Here is a 27,404-nt window from a genome sequence, read left to right on the forward strand (position 1 = left end):
GTGCTATTAATCTGATGGAACATGTTAGGTTTCCGGATTGAATGCTAGTTTATTTATTTCAGAGGACGATCCAAGGGGTCCGATTTGACGGCCCTGATCATCCAAGGGCATCTGCGTCCAATTCTAAAGAGTGGACCCCAGTAATCACCCGCATAAAAAAAAGAAGGATCCGATGCCGCTTCCGGCACAACTTTGGCATGTCCGCACGCCCAAAAGCTTCTCCCTCCCCAAGTCGTTTTCCAGCTTCCGTCGTTCCTCGCGAACAATTTAGTTATACAGAGCCCGTGAACGATGACTGGTCATATTGAGCTGAAATCGGTTAAAATAATCGCTCCTGCGGTATACCAGAACAAGGTCCTTCCCGGGCTCCCCACCTACCCCGCTATTAAATCAACCCAACGGCGACTCGATCTCCGGTATAATGTGCCTCGGAGTATATTAATATCGTGCTACGCACGTATTTTAACCGTCGGATTTGATATTGAATAGTTCTTATTCTGATCTGTTATCTGATCCAACGGTTAGAAAATTGGAGAAATCCTATTTTTATCCTCTGCGGCGGTAACTTACCAGGTCGGAGAGAGCGAAAATAACACATGGACATTGTCGGTGACAAATAGACTTGACGTTGTTCTACTTTTAAAGCATTAAATCACGTGACCAAGATCATTGTACCCAAAAATGGAAAGTTGTTAATATTTTCGTGATCATACAAGTCGTCATACGAACCCACCCCGGAAAACCCAACCGTACGAGGCTAAATCCCGTCTGTCCGTATAACAATTTATATGCGACAAACAATCTTACGACTGCCTTAGAATAATGGACGGTCGATATTTAATATTCGCATAAAGTTTCTATGCATATGTACTGAGACTAACAATCACTCCTTGAGAAAGTCGTGGCTCTTTTTTGCCACGTCATCAGACGACCCACCTAACCCCCGATATGCCCCGGGCACCAACTTAAACCCAACAAACCCCAAATATTTTTTATATTCACTCCCCATTTTCCATAAATTCCCCTTTCCAATTTCAAAATTACGTCCGGAGGGTGTGTACATTTATCAAAAAAGGTAGAGTATCTATAATTTCCATAAACAGCTCCGCCGGAGAGAAGGAAGTCGCCAAACGCTAATCCTACCATAAAAGGAGCTCCTCCCCGTCCCCCATTTTGGTTCCATTCACCGTCCGTTCTAACATCCCGTCGCCTTGTTCTAGGGTTTTCATTTCCTCGCGAGAGGGGAGAGAGAGAGAGAGAGAGAGAGAGAAGGGGTCTAATGGCGTTCTCGACGCTCGCCCGATCTGCGACGCCCTTGATCGGTGGATCGCGCGGCTGCTTCCCTTCCGATTCCGGAAGTCGGGCTTCCGAGTCGTTTATGGTGCGATTTTTTAGCTTCCTTCTCTTCTGTGGAAAGGATTTTGATTATTATTTGGGCTTTGCTATGGATTTGGTCCACAATTTGGGGGACAAGTTATTCGGTGTTTTCGTTCCGTGAATGGGGTGATTGTGATCTCCCCGAGTCGTTTTTGTCTCTATTAAGATGATACTTGTGATCTTTTTTGTTTTTTGGCTGTTTATTGAGTTTTGATCAATGCACGAGGCGTTTTTTTTTCTTTTTTGGCTACTGGAAATGAATTGAAACATCCTTTTATTTGTTTTTCGCAGATATCTTGCGTCAGAAGTTCAAGTTCAGCACAGATCCGTTCAAGTATTTTTGGTTTAGCCCTTTCTTCTGCGGAGTCATCATTGTCCCAGTTAAGTAGTAGTCCCAGTTTCTGTTGCTTCTATTGCCGCTATTGGTTTTGCTGGTTTCTTTAATAAACATTCTTTTTGGAGTTTTGCTGATGAGAGGCTTCATCTTCTTGCTTATATGAGTTTTGCAGGAAACCTAGTGCTCGGAGTATTCAGCCAATTAAACCTACAGCTACTGAGGCCCCTCCAATGGTTCCAAGTAAGCTCCCCTGCACTATGATAAAAAAGTCAGATAAGAAGCTGCGTTTTTCCATTTTTATTTGTTAGTGGTGATGGTTTTTGATGTCTGGTTCTTATTCTGATTAGGGTCGTCAACTGGTGGGAAGACAAAGGTTGGCATAAATGGTGGGTTCTTGTTTAATCCTTTGCACATGTCTGTAGAGCTTTAGTTGTGCAGAACTGAATCTTTTGTTTTGCAAGCATTAGTTTCTTTTTTCCTTTGTCTTCTTAAGTCTATCTATATCGGTTGGATCTACTATCTCTAAATTGCTTACATTTCTAAAAATCTGCTAGCCCGCAGACAGCACAGGGAAGAGAACCGAGACAACCGGCAGCAGACAGATGTGATTTATAGATATTAGCCTATAATCAAATGGTCAAACAACTGGATGGTTTAAATAAACAAAGCAGTACATTTTTAATCACTTGATGCATAGGTCTTCAAATCACATGATTTTTGATGTGTATATGTACGTATGTAAATGCATACACTTATATATATATAGAGAGAGAGAGGGAGAGAGGAGATTAGGATCCGATTGAGTAGATCTCTGCTCAGAACTGAACAGGTCTTGCTTGGACGATGGCGGTTCAATATCGATTATCCAAGTTATTAGATGTGATCTACTATCTCTAAATTGCTTGCACACTAAAAATCATGAGATTTGAAGTCCCTATTCTATGCATCAAGTGGTTAAAACAAAATAATCTTTTGGCTCAAAATAAAAAATATAAGTAAAACAACTAAAAGAGGAGAAGCAGTCACCAAGTTTTCACCACGCCATACAGCAAATTGTCCTAAACAGGTAAAAGGAAAGTAAACCAAAGCAACCTCAAAGATCAGATTTTTAAGGAAAAATCCTAAAGAAGTATTAAAGATTTAGCACTAAATGAAAGATTAGAAGCAAGCGATATTGACCTAGCAAAAGAAAAATCGAGATAGATTTCTATAGGATTGGATCCCCCACCCCACCCTAAAGTCGGACGTGAAGGTTTCGTCTCATCCGGCTCAGAAATCCGGGTTTCAAGATGAAAAATATCGCAGGAAAGCACCTGCACCCCATCACTGGTCCAGGAAAGGAGGGGAAACGATACAAAAGAACCAAAAATCAAACCTTTTAAAGTTTTAGAGAGCACAAAAAGATTAGCGCTGGCTCAAAGAGGAAAACCAGGGTATCTCAGGTTCAAGTGAATAACATCCAAAACAAATCAAAAACCCTCATTGCTCCCCCGCCCCACCCGGCGAAAAATAACAATAATAATAATAATAATAATAATAAATAAAAACCAAATTTTTAACTCAAAATACAATGAAAAAAAAGAACTACCGGTTGAGAGAGAAGGAGCGGCTGTCTGAGTCTCCACATCGGCCATGGCTCTAATCGAATGGAGCCTGTTGGAGGAAAGCCGATACACAACACAAGGCAAGAAGACACGAGTCTGTGTCCAAAAAAACAACAGGGTGAGCATAGAACCAGCAACGGCGGTATCTTTACCTGGCGGTGCTCAGCCCACCATAGAAAGAGGAAAGAACATGGGAATGGAAGGAAGACTCACCGGCTGGGCGCGGGGGTGGTACCGCCGGTGAGGATAGAGGTAGAGATGAGCAGCTTTGGTGGTGGTGACGGCGGGGAAGCCCGAGAGGGAGAACGGCATCCTTTCAGCTTTCCCTATTAGAGGGGGAGGGAATTTCTTTATTTATATGAGCTCGTGTTCTACTGTGCCGCGGTATTTGATAAGACGATGGTGTGTGGGCGGTGAGGAGATTCATCCAACGGTTCGAAATTGTTAGTGATGCAGGTGACTTTGTTATAAAAAGTTCTCCGCGGGGTTTTAAAACGGTGGGAGTTTTAGTGTCGTCCTGATTTCTGTGGACCGGGGAAGGGTCAGACCGGGCTAGGTTTGCTTGATGTATGAAAAAAAATATATAATTCAAAAGGATAAAATAATGCAGCAAACTGAGACTTGAGAAAGTAATAAAAGATAGGCAGTAAGTAATCAAAAATAGGAGGGAAGTAATAAAGGTTAATTACAAATATATCAAATGTATTACACCATGGATTCATATCTCTCCCATTCAATAAAAGCATTTTTTGTAATTAGATCTTCCTTTAGATTTGTTTATATGGCAAAAAGGGGAAGGACATAGGAAAGAGGGATACCTACATTCAATTAATTACTTCGTCATGGTAGAGAAGAAAAACTACCCACGGATCGTACTCGGGCTTTGGATCAATGTCCGCTTTGAGGACCTTGTTCTGTTGGATCATCGGGGACAAAGGCATCTGGCATGGAGGCATAACAGTTTGCATCATTGCCAATATTTGTTCCATCTTGGCATTCAGATCAATGATTTGGCGATTTTTTTTTCTTGCTGGGCATGCTTGCCAAATGACTTATTATATATTCATTCTTCAAAAAATATTATTTAAGTATATACTCCTCAAATCTTCTTATTTTGCAAGGATGCCCTCTCGTTATATTCTTAATCGACCGTAGTCCTAAACAACTTTTTGGAGTATTAAATAATTTTATTAGCCTTTTATATTAATATCATTTGAAATTTATGCAAAAAACAACAATTTAATTTGTCGAGCATGTAAATATAGAATGACAATAATGTCCTTTTACACATAAAATTATTATTATAAATATTTTGTCGGAAATTTGACATGAAGGATACCATTGCAAAAATAGGATATTTTGAGAGTTATATATATATATATATACATATATATATATATCTACATATATATAGATTTATATATATATATATATATGTATGTATCTACATACATATACATATATATACATATCTATATATATGCATATACATATCTATATATATGTATATACATATATATGCATATACATATACATACATCTACATATACATATATATGCATATACATATCTATATATATGTATATACATATATATATATATAGATATGTATATGCATATATATGTATATGTATATATATGTATATGTATATGCATATATATAGATATGTAGATGTATGTATATGTATATGGATATATATGTATATACATATATATGTATATGTATATGCATATATATAGATATGTATATGTATATGCATATATATAGATATGTATATATATATGTTATATATACATATATGTATATATGTATATAGATATGTTATATATATATATGTATATATATGTATCTATATATATATATGTATATATATATATGTATATATATATATATATGTATATATAACTCTCAAAATATCCTATTTTTGCAATGGTATCCTTCATGTCAAATTTCCGACAAAATATTTATAATAATAATTTTGTGTAAAAGGACATTATTGTCATTCTATATTTACATGCTCGACAAATTAAATTGTTGTTTTTTGCATAAATTTCAAATGATATTAATATAAAAGGCTAATAAAATTATTTAATACTCAAAAAAGTTGTTTAGGACTACGGTCGATTAAGAATATAACGAGAGGGCATCCTTGCAAAATAAGAAGATTTGAGGAGTATATACTTAAATAATATTTTTTGAAGAATGAATATATAATAAGTCATTTGGCAAGCATGCCCAGCAAGAAAAAAAAATCGCCAAATCATTGATCTGAATGCCAAGATGGAACAAATATTGGCAATGATGCAAACTGTTATGCCTCCATGCCAGATGCCTTTGTCCCCGATGATCCAACAGAACAAGGTCCTCAAAGCGGACATTGATCCGAAGCCCGAGTACGATCCGTGCGTAGTTTTTCTTCTCTACCACGACGAAGTAATTAATTGAATGTAGGTATCCCTCTTTCCTATGTCCTTCCCCTTTTTGCCATATAAACAAATCTAAAGGAAGATCTAATTACAAAAAATGCTTTTATTGAATGGGAGAGATATGAATCCATGGTGTAATACATTTGATATATTTGTAATTAACCTTTATTACTTCCCTCCTATTTTTGATTACTTACTGCCTATCTTTTATTACTTTCTCAAGTCTCAGTTTGCTGCATTATTTTATCCTTTTGAATTATATATTTTTTTTCATACATCAAGCAAACCTAGCCCGGTCTGACCCTTCCCCGGTCCACAGAAATCAGGACGACACTAAAACTCCCACCGTTTTAAAACCCCGCGGAGAACTTTTTATAACAAAGTCACCTGCATCACTAACAATTTCGAACCGTTGGATGAATCTCCTCACCGCCCACACACCATCGTCTTATCAAATACCGCGGCACAGTAGAACACGAGCTCATATAAATAAAGAAATTCCCTCCCCCTCTAATAGGGAAAGCTGAAAGGATGCCGTTCTCCCTCTCGGGCTTCCCCGCCGTCACCACCACCAAAGCTGCTCATCTCTACCTCTATCCTCACCGGCGGTACCACCCCCGCGCCCAGCCGGTGAGTCTTCCTTCCATTCCCATGTTCTTTCCTCTTTCTATGGTGGGCTGAGCACCGCCAGGTAAAGATACCGCCGTTGCTGGTTCTATGCTCACCCTGTTGTTTTTTTGGACACAGACTCGTGTCTTCTTGCCTTGTGTTGTGTATCGGCTTTCCTCCAACGGGCTCCATTCGATTAGAGCCATGGCCGATGTGGAGACTCAGACAGCCGCTCCTTCTCTCTCAACCGGTAGTTCTTTTTTTTCATTGTATTTTGAGTTAAAAATTTGGTTTTTATTTATTATTATTATTATTGTTATTTTTCGCCGGTTGGGGCGGGGGAGCAATGAGGGTTTTTGATTTGTTTTGGATGTTATTCACTTGAACCTGAGATACCCTGGTTTTCCTCTTTGAGCCGGCGCTAATCTTTTTGTGCTCTCTAAAACTTTAAAAGGTTTGATTTTTGGTTCTTTTGTTTCGTTTCCCCTCTTTTCCTGGACCAGTGATGGGGTGCAGGTGCTTTCCTGCGATATTTTTCATCTTGAAACCCGGATTTCTGAGCCGGATGAGACGAAACCTTCACGTCCGACTTTAGGGTGGGGTGGGGGATTCAATCCTATAGAAATCTATCTCGATTTTTCTTTTGCTAGGTCAATATCGCTTGCTTCTAATCTTTCATTTAGTGCTAAATCTTTAATACTTCTTTAGGATTTTTCCTTAAAAATCTGATCTTTGAGGTTGCTTTGGTTTACTTTCCTTTTACCTGTTTAGGACAATTTGCTGTATGGCGTGGTGAAAACTTGGTGACTGCTTCTCCTCTTTTAGTTGTTTTACTTATATTTTTTATTTTGAGCCAAAAGATTATTTTTAAGATTCCTTATTATCTTTTGTAAGTGTGAGTGAGGGTTTAACAAAAAATCTTTGAAACATTCTGTCTAAATGACCACATCCTTTATCCGTAGGTGGCATGCAAGCATTGATATCATTGTCAGATAAGCGGGATCTAGCTTTCCTTGCAAACGGACTTCAAGCGTTAGGGTGTGTTTGCACTCTTCCAGTTGCACTTTCATGTTTGCAATTTACTTCTTGATCATTAAAAATGTATTTCATGATTCCTTATGTTTATTGTGTCCTTATGCTTGTATTGCCATTATAATTCTCTGTTTTTTAGAACGATGTGTAATTGTTTAGGAACCTATAAATGAATACCTTCCATGCAATAGAGTTTCAGAACATTTGCATCGAGGAAGATGCCTTCATAGACATTTGATAGTAGTTTAATAATGGTTCCCTTCCCTCCCGTCCCCCTGTTTGAAAGATTGATTAATCCTACTGCTGAATGAATGTTGCATCTATAATATAGCCTATTTTGTTTTAAAATTTTAAACTACCTGTAACTTAACAATTACCAACCAACTTTCTATGTGAGTTAGAATTTTGCAAACAACAGTTGAATCAGAACAAATTAAACAAAGAACAAATTTATGTGCATATGATAATAATGAAACTCTTGTCAATAGCCATGGGGTACCTGATAGTGGTCCCAGTCAAAGAAGGATTATAACAGATAAAAAAGAAATATATATTCTCTTTAAGGCGAGAACAGGACCACAATAGTTGAGGAAATTTTCTTGCTTTTCTATTGCTAAACTCTGGTTCCTTAAATAGGCTAAAGCCCAGCGAAACCAACGAGTACATGACCGAAACTTAAGCTACTAAACTTTTACTCAGTAAACAACAACGGGAAGTAATGGAAAAACAGACTCCTAAACTAGCTCCAACGGCTAGTTGACTGGGCAACGCTGCATGTAAACGTTTGAAGTTGTTTTATTCCCTGCGTAATCCATGCAACAACTTTGACAGCTTCTTCTTGACCTCCGCAAGCCATGCAGCTCCTTTCTCACGTGCACTCTTCACCCTTGATACTTGAGGTTCAGTTTTAGGCCCCTCTCTGACTGACGTGGCCTATCAATCCTTCCCCCATGAGGTGGATCCTTGTCCTCAAGGTCCAAGGTTGGGAATCTCTCCCGCAGCATCTTAGACCGCTCCCAGGTTGCGTCCTCAATAGGTAGATGCTTCCATTGCACTAAGCTTTCTTCAACAAGTTGGGCTCCATGTTTAATCCAGCGAGTGTCCAGGATGGCCAAAGGTTCCAAAATAATCACCCCCTCATCGGTGAATGGTGGTACTTCCGCATGTAGCGCTTCCGTATTTTTGCCCTGATATTCATACCGCTTAAGTAGCGATACGTGAAAAACTGGGTGAATACGCGCCCCTTCAGGTAGTTGTAACTTGTAGGCGACAGGGCCGAGCTTTTCTAAAATTTGGTAGGGCCCATAAAAACGGCTGGCTAATTTCTGGCGAACTCGTTTGAAGGCCGTTTGCTGGCGGTAAGGGTGGAGCTTAAGAAGGACCATTTCGCCGACGTTGAACGAGATATCCCTCCGCTTTTGATCGGCCATCTGTTTCATCCGATTAACAGACCGCTCCAAATTGGCCTTTAGTTGCTGAAGGAGTTCATCTCAATTCAAAACATGCTGATCAACTTCGTGTACAAGTGAGAGACCATCTTTGTACAAAGGAATGGAAGGTGGGAGTCTGCCATATAGTGCTTGAAAGGGAGTCATCCTAGTAGAAATATGGTATGTAGTATTGTACCAGTATTCCGCCCAAGGTAAGAAGTAACTCCATTTGCGCGGCCATTGGTGAGCGAAACACCGAAGATACTGTTCAATGCAGCGGTTGACAGCTTCCGTTTGTCCGTCGGTCTGCAGGTGGTATGCGGAGCTGAGCTGCAGCTTGGTGCCCGACATCTTGAAGAACTCTTGCCAGAATTTGCTAATAAAGATTGGGTCTCGGTCACTCACAATGGTCTTGGGCATCCCGTGGAGCTTGATGACCCCATCCACAAACTTTTCTGCAACAGTCTTTGCAGTAAATGGATGGGTTAAAGTAAGAAAGTGAGCTGATTTACTTAACCTGTCTACTACCACCAAGATGGTATCCTTGCTCTGCGAAGTTGGTAGTCCCTCAATGAAATCCAAGGTGATGTCGTCCCAGACTTGGCATGGAATTGGTAACGGCTGTAGGAGCCCTGCGGGAGCCAAAGTTTCTGCCTTAGTCTTTTGGCATACCTCGCATCCTTTGACATATTCTTGGACTGCCTTGTGCATCGCAGGCCAGTAGAATTGTTGACTCAATTTCTTAAGCGTGCGTAGCACACCCGAGTGGCCGCCCACTTTAGTGTCGTGCATCTCATGGAGTAGCTTGGCTCGTAGTGATGGGTTGGCTGGTACGATCACACGTCCCTTGTAAAGGAGTAGGCCATCGTGCCATTTGAATGAGCCTTCAGGATGGACTTCGGCTTCCTGCCCCATGGATTTGATGTATGGGTCATCTTTTGTTGCTTGTTTAATCTCCTCCCATAAATTAACCGGCGGAATAAAAATATGATGAAGAATGGGACTACCTCGTTTACGTGATAGGGCATCGGCTGCAGAATTTTCATGGCCCGGGCGATATATGATCTCGTAGTCGTAGCCTAAGAGCTTGGCCACCCATTTCTGTTGCTCCGATGTTGCCACTCTTTGCTCCAAAAAATACTTAAGGCTTCTTTGATCGGTTTGTATGTAAAATTTTTTGCCCAGTAAATAAGGCCGCCATACACGTATTGCCTCTACAATGGCCAGCATCTCCTTGGCATAAGTGGACCATGATTTCTTGGTCACTCCTAAGGCCCGACTCATGAACGCCACTGGCTTGCCTTGTTGAGTCAATATCGCACCAATTCCGTCACCGGATGCGTCTGTCTCAATAGTGAAGGAGTCGTTGAAAGTTGGCATTGCCAAGGTGGGCGTGGTTGTCATGGCCTTCTTGAGGGCAAGGAAGGCTGCTTCAGCTTCATCATGCCATCCGAATTGTCCCTTTTTGAGAAGGTTGGTGAGAGGTCGCGCGATCATGCCATAGTTTTGGACAAACTTCCTATAATATCCTGTCAACCCTAAAAATCCACGCAACTCAGAAATGTTAATAGGCTGTGGCCATGCTACCATGGCTGCAATCTTGCTTTCATCCACCTTTACTCCTTCATTGGTGATAATATGCCCCAAGTACTCCAATTCTTGTTGTCCAAAGTCACATTTGCTAGACTTGACAAAGAATTTGTGCTGCCTCAATATCTTCAAAGTCTGTCTTACATGTGTCAAATGCTTGTCCCAAGTCGGACTATAAATCAATATATCATCAAAGAAAACTAATATAAATTTTCTAAGATGGGGACGAAATATAGAGTTCATAATTGCTTGAAATGTAGAAGGCGCATTACAGAGACCAAATGGCATGACCAAGTATTCATAATGTCCGTTATGAGTACGAAATGTAGTTTTAGGAATATCAGGAGGATTAACTCTTACTTGGTGGTATCCGGCCCTCAAGTCCAATTTAGTAAAGTAAGAAGCACCGTAGAGCTCGTCCAACATGTCGTCCACCGTAGGAATTGGGAAGCGGTCTTTGATGGTGACGGCGTTGAGCGCACGGTAGTCCGTGCAAAAGCGCCAACTTCCCTCCTTATTTACTAATAGTACTGGCGAGGAGAATGGGCTGGTGCTAGGGCGGATAAGCCCCGAATCTAGCATCTCTTGGACTTGCTTCTCAATTTCTGCCTTCTGAAAATGGGCATATCGGTACGGCCGGACGTTAATGGCCTCGGTCCCTTCCTTAAGCTGAATGCAATGGTCTACATCACGGGTTGGTGGCAAACTGGTGGGCTCTTTAAAGACTTCCTCGTATTCTTGCAATACCTTCTGCATGTCCTGCTGCCTCTCGACTTGCAACTCGTCCCTAGCTGCTGTCCCTGTGGTTGGTTGGAAACAAACCGCAAATAATGCATGGCCCTGGTGAAAATCCTTCTTAATCTCCTTCAATGAAGCCCCCTGAATAGCTTGCGCCTCCACTCCTTGTAGCTTTCGGGCTTGGTTGTCCCAAATAAATTCCATGGTTAACTGTTTCCAGTTACATACCACAGAACCTAGCATTTCGAGCCATTGGACTCCCAATACAAGATCTAAGCCTGACAATGGTAGAGAGTAAAGGGTGAGTGAAAACTCAGTGCCTTGTAAGTTAACCCGTACCTTCTCGAACCTCCCCTGGCATTGTAATCTTTCACCATTTGCTACTTTGACAGTGAATGCTTCGGTTGGAACAACTGGTAAACGAAGCAAACTTGCCAAGCGGTCATTAACAGAGTTATGTGTTGATCCACTATCGATCAACACAACAGCTTCGTGGGGACCAATCTTGGCCGTGATGCGCATCGTTCTGGGTACAGTCCATCCCGTCAAAGCATGTAAGGTGATTTCTGGCTCTATTTCCTGCTCGGGTTGCACTCCTGGGTCCTCTTCCAGTGGTTGTTGCTCCGTAACGTCCTCACAAATGATACCGCCTGTGTTGGTGTGCCCCTCCAGAAGTAGCAGTTGCGGTCGTTGGCACCTATGCCCCGCCGTGAAACGCTCGTTGCAGTGGAAGCATAGACCTTGAGCTCTTCTACGTTGCATTTCATCCCAAGTCAGCCGTCTGACCGGTAGTGCAGGAGCAGCAGGTGCTGCACGATTTGCTTGTGGGAGAGCCAGCGGAGCCCGCGCCGGTGGTGGAGGTGGTCGCAGGAATCGCCTCTGTCTTGTGAGTTGGTCATCTCGCATTTTTGCCAAGCTGATGGCATCTTTCAAAGTTTGCGGTTTGAACATGCGAATGCCGTCGGCTATCTCAGCCTTCAAACCTCCCATAAATGTCCCTACAAGCGCCTTTTGAGTCCAGCCCCGAACACAGTTGCCGAGCCTCTCGAATTCACGTTGATAATCTCTAAATGAGCCAGCTTGCCTGACCCATGAAAGAGCCTCATCGAAATCTTCACACTCGGATGGTCCAAAACGAGCCCAAAGCTCGTCTTCAAAAACTTCCCATGAAATCACCCTTCCTTCTTGCCGGAAAGTCCTCTTGAGCCACTGCCACCATTGATTTGCCTCGCCTTCAAGGTGAAACGAAGCTAACGGCACCTTTTGTGCATCGGAAATGTCCTGAAAGTCAAAAAACTGGTTCACTCTATTGAACCATTCGGTGGGGTCTTCCCCGGAATACCGAGGAAATTCCAACTTTGCCGTTTTTGATGAACAGACGAGTCGTCCTCCTCCTGCTTCCGCCCGGTTGTTCTCAGTGCGGTTCCGAGAATTTTCTCCTCGTTCGGTGTTGTGACTGGTGTTGTCCTCCTTGAATGATCGCAGTATGTCGGACAGGTGGCTGAAACTCTCCTCCAAGTGATGTAACTTGTCGGCGATTCCCAGCTCCATACGACTCATGCCTTCTTGAAGGCCACTAAGCCCAGCTTCCAATCTTTCAATCCACTCCTTGTTTGTGGCCATTAAAACCCCGCTCTGATACCACTGATAGTGGTCCCAGTCAAAGAAGGATTATAACAGATAAAAAAGAAATATATATATTCTCTTTAAGGCGAGAACAGGACCACAATAGTTGAGGAAATTTTCTTGCTTTTCTATTGCTAAACTCTGGTTCCTTAAATAGGCTAAAGCCCAGCGAAACCAACGAGTACATGACCGAAACTTAAGCTACTAAACTTTTACTCAGTAAACAACAACGAGAAGTAATGGAAAAACAGACTCCTAAACTAGCTCCTACGGCTAGTTGACTGGGCAACGCTGCATGTAAACGTTTGAAGTTGTTTTATTCCCTGCGTAATCCATGCAACAACTTTGACAGCTTCTTCTTGACCTCCGCAAGCCATGCAGCTCCTTTCTCACGTGCACTCTTCACCCTTGATACTTGAGGTTCGGTTTTAGGCCCCTCTCTGACCGACGTGGCCTATCAGTACCATATTGCAAACAGCATAATTGCTCTTAAGAATGTTCTGCATAATGTGAGAAATTAAGTTTCTTTAAATGGTATAATCCATATTTTATTATTGACTAGAACAGATTGTAAGGGTAAAATGAAACACTGTAGGTGAAAGATAGAAAGCATGAAGCTTCCCATGAAAGTTAATATTCAGTTTGAAAGAATGGAGGTTCCTGATTTTGAAGAGGAAGGTTTAGAACGTTGGTCAAGCGCGAGGATTTTGAACAAAAATCTCAATTTTCTGTTTGAATGAAGGAAAACATAACCATTTTCGGTTGAGGAAGATTGATAAGGTAGTTAAGCATAACAAGGATTCTTGGCATTGGTTTTTGGGGAGATAAACATCTTGGCAAGAAAAATTAATGCAGTTTTTTGGAAGAAGAGACACTATTAGTTTGTAAGAAACATGTCGTGTTTGGTAGATGATTAATTCAATTTTTTATCTCTTATTCTCAAATGTGAAAATTAATCCTTTAAAGAATTGCACATCAGAATTTCATATTCAGCTTTAATTATTTCAATCTTTTTGAGATTAGCTGTTAAAGGAATAATAAATAATAAAGTCGATATAACTATCTTTTGTTATAATGTATGTATAGTACTCTTTGTTCTGATGGATAATATAGTCAAATTCTTACAGAATCTGGAGATCTCTTTGAGTTCTTGTAACTGAGCTTGTTTCTTGGATTATGCAATCACATATACTTACATGCTGTTATTAATATTTTGTCTAACATTTTGGGAGATCATCCCTTCCGTACATTTAAAATTTCTTTTACTTTGCAAATTCCTTATTTTGGGCATGTGCCTTCACAAATCTCTTTTGGAATATCTAGAAGATTTTATTAATACTATAAAGCCTACCATTCCTTCATGTATTCTTTCATATCTTAATTTATAGAGTCTCATTAAACTACTACTACTACATCTACAGGTATTCTATTGTTTCAACTGGTGGAACGGCATCTGCTTTGGAACAAGCTGGGGTCTCTGTAACTAAAGTTGAAGAAATTACTCATTTCCCAGAAATGGTAAACTTTAGTTATGATATATTATTTTTCTAGTTTAATCTAGTTTCCCTTCCTATGTTAGGAACAAGATGAATCATGCCATCCACAATTTGATTGTGGCTATTCTTTTTATATAGTATTATGATATTGGCTAGTATTTATTACTAGTACTTTGGTTCAACTCTCTATAAGCTGTTCTAGGTGCTTTTCTCCCTAAAAGAATGGAAAAAAGCAAGAAATAATAGAAATTTTGTGCAAATGCTATATTCAACATAAACCAACAATTGACATTTCACTAATTGGTAGAGCAACAAAAACACAAAATCAGCAATGATACCAAGCTGGTCCTTGGTATCTTTTTTTGGGTAGGAAAGCATGGCTATATCATTGGTCATACTAAAGCTAGATTCTGGAGCTTATATCCATATTCTATGCCATATTTTACCTATGTTTCTTTGGCAGACAGTTATCAATTTTTATATAATATATATGCGTGTGTACGTGCTTGTGCGCATGCATATCTGTGTATGTATCTCTCCATAGTTGTTCTTTGTAATACAAATAAAAATTAGGATATTAATGTGGCTATCTATGCTTGTTTGAAATTGACATTTATGAAATAGTTTGAATTAATATTGTACCATAGGGTACTGGCAGCTTTGTGTTGTAGATGTTGGTTTTTGTCAAAGATCCACTGTCCAAAGCTGGATTGCTCAGGGGAGTTGGTGAAATGCAAGGTGTATGACCAACAAGTGAAGCCAAGGGAAATAATATTATAACTAGAAAGTGATGTGTGCGATATAGAAAAATGTCTAAACATGGATAGGCGTGCATCTAATAAGAAAATGTGATTCATGCGCAATGTTTTTTTTGAAGAGTATTATCTTTGCCTCTTTAAAATTGTTTTAGTAGTAAGAACATGTGGATGTTTACTTTGGGCGGTCTGCTCAGATGCTTTTTGTTTATAACTAGGTACTTAAATGACACCTATTCTTGATATTAACAAAAAAGTGAAAAAAGCTTTGTCTTGTATCTACAGATCATAAATATATGAATTATTGTCTCTGCAGCTAGATGGTAGGGTGAAAACTTTGCATCCCAATATACATGGTGGTATTCTTGCACGGAGAGATCATGGCCATCACATGGAAGCCTTGAACAAGCATGGAATTGGTGAGTTTATTGTCCACCATACTATCATTTAAATTGTTGTATCTTCAAAAGGTTACAGTTCGTTTTTTTGCAATGGCAATCCTTAACCTTTTTCCTTTGCATATACTTGTACATAATTCAATTGCATCACTGACACAATGTTTGCACAGGAACATTTGATATAGTGGTGGTCAACTTGTATCCTTTTTATGAAAAAGTTACTTCAGCTAGTGGAATTCGGTTTGAGGATGGCGTTGAGAATATTGACATTGGTGGCCCTACCTTGATCCGAGCTGCTGCTAAGGTTCTCTTTTTTGACTCCATGATCTTGGGTTTTTTTTTCACTTTCTATACAGTCTTACTGAACTGCACAGTTTAGCAGAATCACAAGGATGTTTTGGTTGTGGTGGACCATAAAGACTATCCTGCACTCTTGGAATTTCTGCAAGGAAAGAATGATGATCAACAGTTTCGCAGGAAGCTGGCCTGGAAAGCTTTTCAGCATGTTGCTTCTTATGATTCAGCGGTTTCTGAGTGGTTATGGAAACAATCAGAAGGAGGTATATAAATGCATATAGAAAGTGTGACTTAGTACATTTTTTTGAAAGCTTTGGATGTAATTACCTGCTATTGCATTTTTTTGACAGGGAATACATTTCCTCCCAGCTTTACAGTGCCAATGTCACTAAAATCTACACTTCGCTATGGTGAAAATCCTCATCAAAAGGCCGCATTCTATGATGACAAAAGTCTTTCTTTGGTGAATGCTGGTGGTATTGCAACTGCTATACAATACCATGGCAAGGTTAGAAACTCGTGCAAGTCAATTATGGCTTCAATCACCATTTCCTAGCTAATCTGTTAGTCATCTTGTTTCATATTGTGCCGAATGTGCTGGTATATTTAATTGATATGTTTAATCTTACTGCCTGGCATGTCTTATACCATATCGGTTTGGTACCGGTATCCGGTACGGATAGCGTACCGAGTGGTACGTCAAAAAAAATTTTGTACTGCATCGCATTGACGCTGTGCTAGTGTGGCACCAGTACGGGGTCTGGTATCGAGACGGCGAACCTTGTTTGTAACACTACTTGAACTACTTAAGAAATTAGTCATTTAGCTAATTTGCTTATTTATCGCAAAACATTAAAAAAGTCTATATGAATTATGTGAAGGCAAACTTAGCCAATACAATGGGACAGGTCATGAAGCTAGAATAGTACCTTTTACAGATATTGTGAATTTAAATGTTAGAACTTTATCTATATAGAAAGAATATGGAGTAGACTAAATGGAACCTTTTGATATGTAAAATGTAACGTGTATATGCAGTTGCGATTTGGAAGAGCTACACACCTTCAGATCCAAATTGTTCTTTCTGATGAAGTTGAAAAACACTTTTGTTTGGTAGAAAAGGGATGACTTTGTCAGGAACTAGTCGTAAGGCTGTTTCATTCTGATTCTTAAGGATAATATTTCGGAAGGCATGAGTTAGATGTCTGCTAAAACTTTAGCTGCACAGAGAAAACATGGAATAGTCAATAGACTAATCGGAAGTTTCCAATAGGTAAACGTAATGTTCATATAAACAGATGTAATTGGGAAAAGCTACATGCCTTCAGATCCAAATTGTTTTTTATGATGAAGTTGTGGAAACACTTCCTTCTGTTTGGCAGAAAAGGGATTACTTTGTCAATAACAAGTCATAATGCTGTCTCATTCTGAGACCTGAAAATAATTATTTTCAGCTGGCAGGAACTAGATGTCTGCTAAAACTTTCACCAAATGCTCATTTCTTCTCTTTTAATCAAGCCCTTGCTTATGTAAACACAGAAGACCATGATTTTGTTTCACATTCAAGATTTTCAACTTGTTTTCCTATCTATTTGAAAATATTGTGCACCCGTGTTGCTTTCCTGCATCTAAAGGGCTAATTTGGATGAAGATTTTCTGTTGTGGATATTATTATTTAGTTTTAATTGTTGTTGATATTATTTTCGGTTTTCATTTTCGTTGATGAGCTATCCAGACATTATAGCTGTAACGTCACCCCTTCTTCTTTTCTAAGCACTACATCTAAGCCATAATAAGTTGTTTTTCACTTTTAAACTGATTCTGACATTTGCTGCATTTGACTGGGCTCATGATCGGTATATTCTGATATTCTCTCGTTTGGCACAGGAAATGTCTTACAATAATTACTTAGATGCGGATGCTGCCTGGAACTGTGTGTCAGAGTTCAAGAGACCTACTTGCGTGATTGTGAAGCATACAAATCCTTGTGGAGTTGCATCACAGCAAGATATTCTCGAAGCTTATAGATTAGCTGTTAAAGGAGATCCTGTTAGTGCATTTGGTGGAATAGTTGCCTTTAACACAACAGTGGATGAGGTAAGCAGGGTAAGGGGAGAATCTTTTATATTATGTAGTACAACTCTACTTATATTTCATTGCTAAATTTCTAGGATCTTGCGAAGGAAATCCGAGAGTTTAGGAGTCCAACTGATGGTGAAACACGGATGTTTTATGAAATTGTGGTTGCACCAAAATATACAGAAAAAGGTCTGGAGATTCTCCGTGGCAAGTCAAAAACTTTGAGGATACTGGAGGCAAAAAAGAGCGGGAAAGGAATGCTCTCACTCAGACAGGTTGGTGGCGGGTGGTTAGCTCAAGATTCTGATGATTTAACTCCAGAAGATATCAAATTTAATGTAGTGTCTGAAAGGGTTCCCCAAGAAGATGAGCTTAGTGATGCAGAGTTTGCATGGCTTTGTGTTAAGCATGTGAAGAGCAATGCCATTGTAATAGCCAAGGTTAGTTCTTTTCTCCACTTCAAGATTAAAAGCTGTGTATGAAGAATAGGTAATAAATCTTTGAAAGTCAAGCTAGAGATTAAAATAATGATTAACTAGAGATGAAGTCCTTGCTATATAACCAATCATGTTATACTGTTAGAGGTCAATGTTGATAAATTGCACCTTCATTCCCCATGTCAAATGGATATGTTCATCTCTAGTTGAAATAAAAAAATCTTGTTAATTCTTTCTTATTTAGGCTTGAAATTGCCATGTGCTCCCAGTAGCTAGAGAAGGTGACTCTATACTTTAACACTTAATCAAAAAACCTACATGAAGTTACACATCATGGAATAACTAATGCATTTGAAACATGAATTTTTCTGAATTTGGACATTGGTCTCATGAGGTTACTTATTGTCTTTTATGTGTATGAAGCTAGGTCCAAATAGTCTCCATAAAAAAGAGCTCAAGGATAACTAAGTCAAAATAATAATATAATCATGTTAACTATGTGACTATAAGTTTTTATAAGAAACAGAAATGCAAATCCATAGTCAACAAGTGTTATCCTAACTATGTTTGCAAAATATAAGTATTTACAAGAGGCTACTGATCCATCCTTTGCCATTATTCCTAGTAATCACTATCTCCTTTCTTACAAGACTTCACAAGTTTTTTGTCGGAGCTTTCATCAAGCTTATCATAAGTTTTTAATCATTGGACACATACTGTCTCCTAATCTTAACCTGGATCTTTGTCCTATATGTCCGTGGTTCATACTATTGTATTTAATTTTTAAACATCTATCTGTAATTCGTGCAACTTCCGTTCTTTTAATGTACTTGTCTTTAATCTTACTGTTCATGGTTTACATGACATTGACCTTAACATTTTTATCTTGCTTGTCCCGACACCTAAAGATGTGAAAGACCCTGGGTCACCTCTTCACTTCCTCCAATCAAACCGAAGGGCAAAATATAATAATATGGAGAAGACAATATAATAACTTATAGGGCAGCTTTTATGTCGATTCTATAAAATCTATCTGCTCTATACTAGTAGATTTGACTTTACATGAAGTAATATAGTTATATGCTTAAATGCAAACATAACTTGTTAAATATCAAACAAAACTTTGTAACTTCCAATTAATACATAAAATTACATATATCTTTAGTTTTTTTTTTTTGTTATGTTCCAAGTGAAATTCAAGTACTTGCATCCTGAAACTGTGTATTCTGAAGAAAATTTGTTTGGTCATTTAAATTGCTTAAGTAGGATTACAAATAGAGAGCCATTTCAGTTCTGCAGGTAATAGAACTCAGGTAAATTCACTCTTGTACAACTTATCCAAAACAGAAAACTTGCTTCATTCTTATCTGAAATATATCCAAGATAGAGAACATGATCAAAAGGAGTTAACTTCTGGCCGTCAATTTTCATTTATTTGCTGTCAATGTATTTTGTCATATTTTTAGTTATTTTGATATTTTGACCCTTGACTTCCACTTTTTGCCTCTTTAACGACAACCTGGCATTTGAATCTATTTTCGTCCCATCTATAGAACAAAAACACTATATCAGCTCTGCTAGATACATCTTGGAACATCCTCCGAGGATTTACAGATCAATTATCCATGACAAGGTTGGCTTATGACATATAAAATGGTTCATATATATTGCCTATTTCTGGCAAATGTTTTCACCACATGCTCGACATCTTCATATATGTCCCTAGTGATCGCAAGAAATTCCTTTCATTGACATTTTTGTCCTTAGACCCGTAATCATAGACATTATCATTTGCTTCATCCTGGTCTGTGAAACAATGCCTCCATACCTTCTTAACTCTGGAACACTCCATCCGTAGCTAAAACAAGATGTAACCTCATGAGTGACTTTTTGATCATTAAGTCAAGGTGGTCCTTAGAGGTTTTTGCATTTTTCTTAGAATGGTCAATGTACTATATACCTTCTCATCTCTAGATCATTCCATCAATAGTTAAAGAAGATCTAACTTGACCTTCTGTTCATTAAGTCAAGGTGGTCCTTAGAGGTTCTTGCCTTTTCTTATTTTTGCTTCATCAGGCAGCTCTTGTAAGCCCATACTTTAGACTTAGGTTTGATTCCATGATATTGGTGCAACACAACATGCTACATTTGTTCTTTTTACAAAAAAAATGGAGCTGGAAGTATCTGTTTCCTGATAAAATATAATATGCTATTATATTTGATACTGCAAATTAATGATCGCCGAACCGGTAATGGTAGACGTACCAGTCGGCCATCGGACCGGTTCGACATCTGTTCGGACCAGTACCGAACCGGTTGCCTTGCCACAGCGCGCACTGTGGCATCGGAGTTGGTGCGAACTGGTTAGCACTGGTTTTTAGCCATACCGGACAGAACCGTTCGGTTTTGTCTGATACGCATCTAGTATCGGCCGGTTCCGGCCTGTTCAGGCTGGGTTTTGGTCTGGTACAGGCTAAACTGGCCGATATGGGCCGGTTCAGCATTACTTATTGGAAATTACTCTTTGCCTTGTTCAATAAAGCATAACCTTAATGTTTTACCCCTTTAACTGATTAAGTTGAATGTAATAGCCAGTGAAGTGTCCCCTCTTTTTGAAGTTGATCAAGATTTATCACTTGCCGTTATGTTTTCCATGAACTGCACTCCATCATTGTTGTCTACAATCATCTTTTATTTTAGGCTTCTAGAAATAGCTGAACTCATGCTAAATTCTAACACTTATATTCTGCAGAATAACCGTATGTTGGGTATGGGGAGTGGGCAGCCAAACAGGTTGGAGAGCTTAAGAATTGCTTTCAGGAAAGCAGGAGAGGAGGCAAAGGGAGCTGCTTTGGCGAGTGATGCCTTTTTCCCTTTTGGTAAGCAAATACATATTTCTCATCACGACACATACCTAATCATTGCAGTGCTTTTCTTTAATGTTAGTATTTAGCTTTCACTCTTTCTAGTTATGGGGACATGTTTTTAAATAATTTTTCTCTTGTCAACAGATATTGCAATATCTGGTAACCCAGTTTCTAATCCGGTCAATCAATTGCTGATTTCTGGACATATACGTGTATATGTGCGTGTGTGTATAGCTTGTATGCATGCATGCTCGTATATATGCATGAGTGAATGCATGCTTGCATATATACAAGCATGCACACTCATGTATTATGAGGGATTAAACCATAGCAGCAATTTTGACAATTAGGCACAGCTCAGCTAGTCTCTTGCATATACACAAGCATGCACACTCATGTATTATGCGGGATTAAACCATTTTCGACAATTAGGTACAGCTGAGCTAGGTTTAGAACTCTGGAATTCCAAAAAAAAATCTGGCAAACATGACAAGAGTTTGGAGAAAATTTGGTATATAATAACAAACCCACACCCCCCCCCCCCCTACCCCACAAAAAAGAAAAAGAAAAGAACTTCAGGATTGAGATTTAGGTTTTCACAAAAAGAAAAGGAACTTGGCCATTGGGATTTAGGGTGTTTAAGGAATGGAGGAAGGCCAACAGTTCCTTCAATGCTTTCACCAGAAAAAAAATAAAACAGTTACTTCAAGGAAGGAGATGGAAGAGGGTAGTAATGAAAATTTCCTCCTTCAATTTATTTGGTGTTAAGGGCTGTGGGGGATGGTTTGCGTAACTATTCTATTCCTCTAATTTCCAACTTCCATCACGTCATGTCTGCCATTCTATGACTCCAGGACTCCACATCTACAGTAAAAGTCACCCAGATAGTTTATTGTTTAAAGTTTATTCATAAAATTCATGAATCCTGTGAACCGCTCACAAGCTGTTTACAGACTAGTGAACTAATAGCAGCATAGCTTGGCCACCCTTCAGCTCATGAAAAATTTGTAAATTTTTCGTAAAATTTGGAGGGTATCATGGCTATGGTGTAAATAGCTGAACTACAGCAAGATATAGTCAGCTTGAGCTTGGCATGATATTTGGCTGACCAAGTACTAGCTTGGCTTCTGGTAAAAGCAAGCACAAGCCTTTCTACCTTCCACAAGCTCAGCTATGATCAAGTCTCCCAAAGCTTGGGCTTGACTTGTTAACCTTGAAATAAACAAGGAAGAGGATGTGACTGATGAAGTAAGAAGAGCTTGATAAAAGGATGGGCTGCAAGGGAGGTCAATCATTTGGTGTTTAAGTTGAGAAAAAATGGACCATGCTCCCTTGCTTAAGTTCATGCATGTTGAATTATGGTTTGCCGAACCGGTCCGTACCGGCCGATTTGGCCCGGTACGGACCGGTCCGGCTTGAAACCGGTACATGGACAGCATGGATACCGGTTCGGCTTGGAACCGGTACACGGACAGCATGGATACCGGTTCCAGCTATTTTTGGGCTGATACCGACCGGTAACCACGCATACCGGCTGCGTACCGGTCTTGTACTGGCCCGTACCGGTGCGAATTGATCGGTTCGCACCAGTACTGATTTTTTTTTTTAAACCACAGCGCTCCCTCAAGGTAGACCGCCACGCGCGGGCGCGGGGCCGCGCGTGGGCACAATTCCCCGCGCTGGGAATCGCCCCTTGCGCGGGCGAGCTTCCCTGAGCGGGTAATTAATGCCACAGAGTGGCCAGCCCTGGCGCATCCGCGCGTGGACACGATGCGAACCAAAAAAAAAATTTCTTTTTCCGTGCGCGTCCGTGAACCAAAAAAAAAAAAAAACAAAAGACCGGTTTTGGTACGAACCGGTCCGGTAGGCGACCGGTACGCCTACCGGTACCGGTTCAGCGTACTTTGTGTTGAATCTTTCAAAGTTTGGGCTTAGACTGTTAGGCTTGAAATAAACAAGGATAGAATGATTGGTGCTTGGACGTATTGGTTTTGGAAAAGGATGTGAGTGATGGAGTTAGAATAAATTGACGGGAGGGTGAGTTGCCAGGGCATTTGGTATTGAGAATTGAGGCAGCTTGCATGCTGCTGTGGTGAGAAGTTGCTATTTGAGGGAAGAGTGAGGAAGGAGTGTGGGCGCATGTTTCTTCTTCCTTTTTTTTTTGGGTGTGTGTGCGCTGTTTTTTTTTTTTGGAGGTTGGGGGGGTGGTGGTTAAGGGACAGCAACTGTTGACGGTTTGAAAGTACTTGATCTCAGTTGTTAGATCTGAAACTATCAATTGAACTTTTGTGAGTTAATATCTTGGCTACTAGATCAAGATCTATAGACCAAGATGCATTTTTGTTGAGCAATATCTAACAAAGAGATGTAGAAAATATTTTCAACAATAAACTAATATGTTGCTATGCCTTCGCAAATCAAGTTTTCATTCTCTTTCTTTCTTCTCCTTTTTCTTTTTTTTAATGATACAAGATGTAGAACCATCATTGTTTTATATAGAAAATGAAACTTACACCTCAAAGAAGAGAACATGAAGCAGAGCTGAAGTCTAAACCTGGCAACCTTATGAAGGGGGCCAAACTAGATATGTCAGATGTTAGAGTATTTTTTAAACTAAAAATTAATCATTTTATGTTTGGGATGAACCAAAGGCTGGTTCCCAACGGACACTTTCCTTTCCCTTTTCAAAAATTTTAAAATGTTGGGATCCCAAGGATGTGCCCCAACAGCTGAATTGTGATCACAATGACCACTGTCTTGAATCTAATTTTTAAGATTCACTATTTTTAAATTGATTCTGGTTTATTGTGACTAGGTGTTTATAAAGGATTAGTTTCTTATTTTGATTATTTGGCATGAACGGTCACTATTTGCATCCGTTTATTTTTTTATAAACAAGAGAGATTGTGAGAAAGTTAACACATACAGAAAATGCTCTTACAAACAGTCTAGTAAAACTCTTTTGCTATCAAGTTCTTGTTTTTTCCCCTCATTTTTTGGGTTGGGTGCTTTGGTTCACAACATCATTAAGGAGTGCATCCCTTAGAGATCATGAAGTTAGGCATCTTATCCTGGAGATAGGATTTTCACAAGTCTTTTTGCATCTATAGTAGGGAAATCAGTATCGTAAAGAAAGCAGTATAATCCGTGTGCCTTGCCTAACTGAACCCTTCTTTGTTCCTATTACTTCCTTTAATTCTCTTTCTTTCCACTCTAGACTTATACCCATTTGTCCAACATCAGAAGGGAGGGAAAGAAGATGAAACGGAGAGGGGAGGGAATAACAATTCATTCCATAATTTCTCTTGAAGCTTAGCCCTTGATGCAGAGATCCATGAAGAAGCCAGAAACCAAACTGAGCTATATAGAGCCTCTGCTGATCTTTAAGGAATCCTGAAGATGCGGGCATGTAATTCAATGTAAATGCTTTAAAGGAGAGTCATGCTGATTAATTGTGTCAAAAACATGAGCTGGCTGAGTGAAGCTTAAGCTCAGCTTGTTTTCTGCATGAGCCTTTATGAAGCCAAATGTTGGGCCAAATGCAAATCTGTTAAACAGATGACTTGTTCATTTGGCAACTTTATTCTGATTGTTTGAAGTTCTTGTCCAGTTTTGGTTGACCAAATATTGCGAGCAATAGGACTGCATTTTTTTCTTTAAACATTAGAATGCATGCATGAGAGAGAGAGAGACCTGGTGTGTAGATCGTGACAGGGTATTGATGGTTGTGGTAGAAGGAGGTGAAGGTGATGATATGAGCTTGTCCAAGAGATGGAAGAGCACAAGTATTCGAGCACCTGAAGCTCATCTTGTAAATGTTATTTGGACATATTATATGAACTTGCACATTTGCTAGTTGAAGATGCATGAACCTGCTAGCTCTAGTAAGAATTAATTCTGAGGCTCTATGATGTTGAAAATGGACCTACCGGGGACTAGTCTAAACCCACGTAGCTACACTATCCATCATTCTATAGACATCCATGGGTTCTGACGCTCAGAGCTTGTTCAGAACTCCACCATGACTACAGGAGCCAGCTTATATTGAACATGATCAATCCATATCCTACAATACTGGTAAACAAGCTTTGAACAATATGATTTATTTTTTTAATTAGAGGACTCTCTCTCTTCTTTTTTCTTTTTCTTTTTATTCTCTTTTCGTCATGCGATCCTTATCTGCAACTTCTAGAAGTTCTTAGACTAAGTAGTTTTGATGCATTATGTTTAAACCTAAACTAAATTTGTTTTAATTTGTCAAACTTTCAGCTTGGAATGATGCAGTTGAAGAAGCATGCCAGAATGGCATTGGAGTTATTGCTGAACCAGGAGGGAGCATTAGGGATAAGGATGCCGTGGACTGCTGCAATAAGTATGGTGTTTCTCTTCTTTTCACAAATGTGAGGCATTTCAGGCACTGAAGGTGAACTAAATAATCTGAACCCTGCTGTGCAAAAGAATGCTTTGAATGTACAAAGAAAGGTTCTATGGAGACGAAGGAAGTGCGCAAGCCAAGGCTCTTGAGAATAACCTACGTTTTTGGTTAAGTTGAGAGGAACACTCGAGATTCTAATCCCAATACTGCTGAAAGTAATTAAATTTTGTGGGACCTGAAACATCTTGGGGACTCTCTTCTTTTTCATTTCTAAGTTATTGATTTACAAATGTTTCAACTTTTAAGGATGAAAATTTGGTGAGTGAGTCACTTTTGACAATGATCCATTGCACATAATTTCTCCTCTCCATCAACAAACATGGAGTCTGCAGGTGGCTTCGATAGTTTGCATCTTCATGAAATTTATGTCAAATTTATCGATAAATTTCTGATGGCACAACTGGGTCATGTAGTTTTTGGATTTTACCAATGGAAGTCTGAATTGGTCTCAATCCACATGAAGTAAATAAATATCCCTATGACTCTGTCCTAGTTTCAGAACGATGGTCCATTGTGCTCTGGGCCAGCAAGCTTTATGTTTGTTGGTCAGCATTACCTCCACTTAGAGCATACGCCATGGAGAGATTTTTGCCCAACTTTAAGATAGCAGTCCAACCATATTTTTTCTCAAAAATATCAAAATTATCAGGTCAAGAATGGATCTTTGGTGACTGGATTTCAATTAATTAGAGTCAACAAGCAAATATTGATCCGACAAAAATTAATTCAAAGTATCCAATTTTTTTCCTCTTAGAGGGAAAAAAAAAATCTAGAGTCAGAATCCTGTATGCCTGTACCTGCAGGAGTGCTGCTAAATCTAATTACATAAAGTTGGTCTGTGTATCAAAACCGCACATGTGAATACAGTCATTTTTGTCTCTAATCATTACCAACAGGCGCCAACTCGTGAAGCAATGAAAAAGAAAGCATCGGAAAGAGCTAAGATTTCTTATTTTTTTTAAAAAAAACTTTTTGGAACTCCTGTTGTTATATTCTTAAAGCCATTTATAAATTATTATGTGTGGCCCACCTAATATCACCAGTACGCGAGGTGCACAACCTGGTGTTCTTTGGCATTCTCCAAAAGCTAGCAAGCTGAGTTACCGATATCCTTGTGATGTAGGCATGTAACGAGCGACAGACTAGCCCATGGAACAAAAGCTAGAAGCCAACGTCAAGCATGACGCATACATACATAAATTTTATTCAGCCCATGGAACTAACTACTACAATGACATGGAGGAAGCCCTTGTAGGAAATGTTCAAACTAAGAGCATATGGTGAGCTCGTGAAGCATGGGTATAAGTGGTTAGAGAGAGAGAGAGATCTAATTCTAAACATGAAGCATAGGAAGTAGTTAGAGAGAGAGAGATAGAGAGAGAGAGAGAGAGACCTAATTCTAAACATGAAGCATAGGAAGTAGTTAGAGAGAGAGAGAGAGAGAGAGAGAGAGAGAGAGAGACCTAATTCTAAACATGAAGCATAGGAAGTAGTTAGAGAGAGAGAGAGAGAGCTACCTAATTCTAAACATGAAGCGTAGGAAGTAGTGAGAGAGAGAGAGAGAGAGAGCTAGCTAATTCTAAACATGAAGCATGGGTATTGGTATGTCTCCAACCGGCTACAACTTACCCAAAGGTCCAACCAATTAAAACATACTATGACGCTAACACATGGTGGATTGGGAGCGACCATTGGGTGAGGCCAATGCCATACCGCCAAATTTGCATATCAAGAGCTCCTCACAGTTGGTTGCATCCTAACTGGAGGACCCAGTGATCTTCGAGATTCCACCGATGTGATATGCAGAACGTCATCCGCATGCAAAGTATTCATTCCCAATGTCCAGGCCATACTTAAGCTAGTCCTTTCT

The 27,404-nt window shown here is 39.5% G+C and overlaps 1 protein-coding gene across 3 annotated transcripts; it reads left to right on the top strand.

The window, feature by feature from the left end:
- Nucleotides 1-1,047: 1,047 nt before the first annotated feature.
- LOC120108204 (AICARFT/IMPCHase bienzyme family protein) lies at nucleotides 1,048-25,814 on the top strand. Of its 3 annotated transcripts, XM_089929123.1 has the most exons (14): nucleotides 1,048-1,381; nucleotides 1,669-1,757; nucleotides 1,887-1,954; nucleotides 2,062-2,100; nucleotides 7,317-7,392; nucleotides 14,192-14,288; nucleotides 15,338-15,440; nucleotides 15,590-15,723; nucleotides 15,802-15,979; nucleotides 16,067-16,224; nucleotides 17,604-17,813; nucleotides 17,888-18,235; nucleotides 20,985-21,111; nucleotides 25,369-25,814. In XM_089929123.1, exons 1-14 carry the CDS (start codon nucleotides 1,280-1,282, stop codon nucleotides 25,518-25,520), a joined length of 1,881 nt encoding a protein of 626 aa, XP_089785249.1. In that variant the 5' UTR covers nucleotides 1,048-1,279; the 3' UTR covers nucleotides 25,521-25,814. The 3 variants fall into 3 exon arrangements, with proteins under 3 accessions (XP_089785249.1, XP_089785250.1, XP_038977711.3); XM_089929124.1 differs by lacking the exon at nucleotides 2,062-2,100 and having other exon boundaries at nucleotides 1,156-1,381; XM_039121783.3 differs by lacking the exons at nucleotides 1,048-1,381; nucleotides 1,669-1,757; nucleotides 1,887-1,954; nucleotides 2,062-2,100 and adding exons at nucleotides 5,806-6,375; nucleotides 6,493-6,604.
- Nucleotides 25,815-27,404: the final 1,590 nt, after the last annotated feature.

The sequence above is a fragment of the Phoenix dactylifera genome, chromosome 2, assembly GCF_051530095.1.
Source record: "Phoenix dactylifera cultivar Ajwa chromosome 2, Ajwa_hap1_PhDact_Kaust_v1.1, whole genome shotgun sequence".
Taxonomy (NCBI): Eukaryota; Viridiplantae; Streptophyta; class Magnoliopsida; order Arecales; family Arecaceae; genus Phoenix; species Phoenix dactylifera.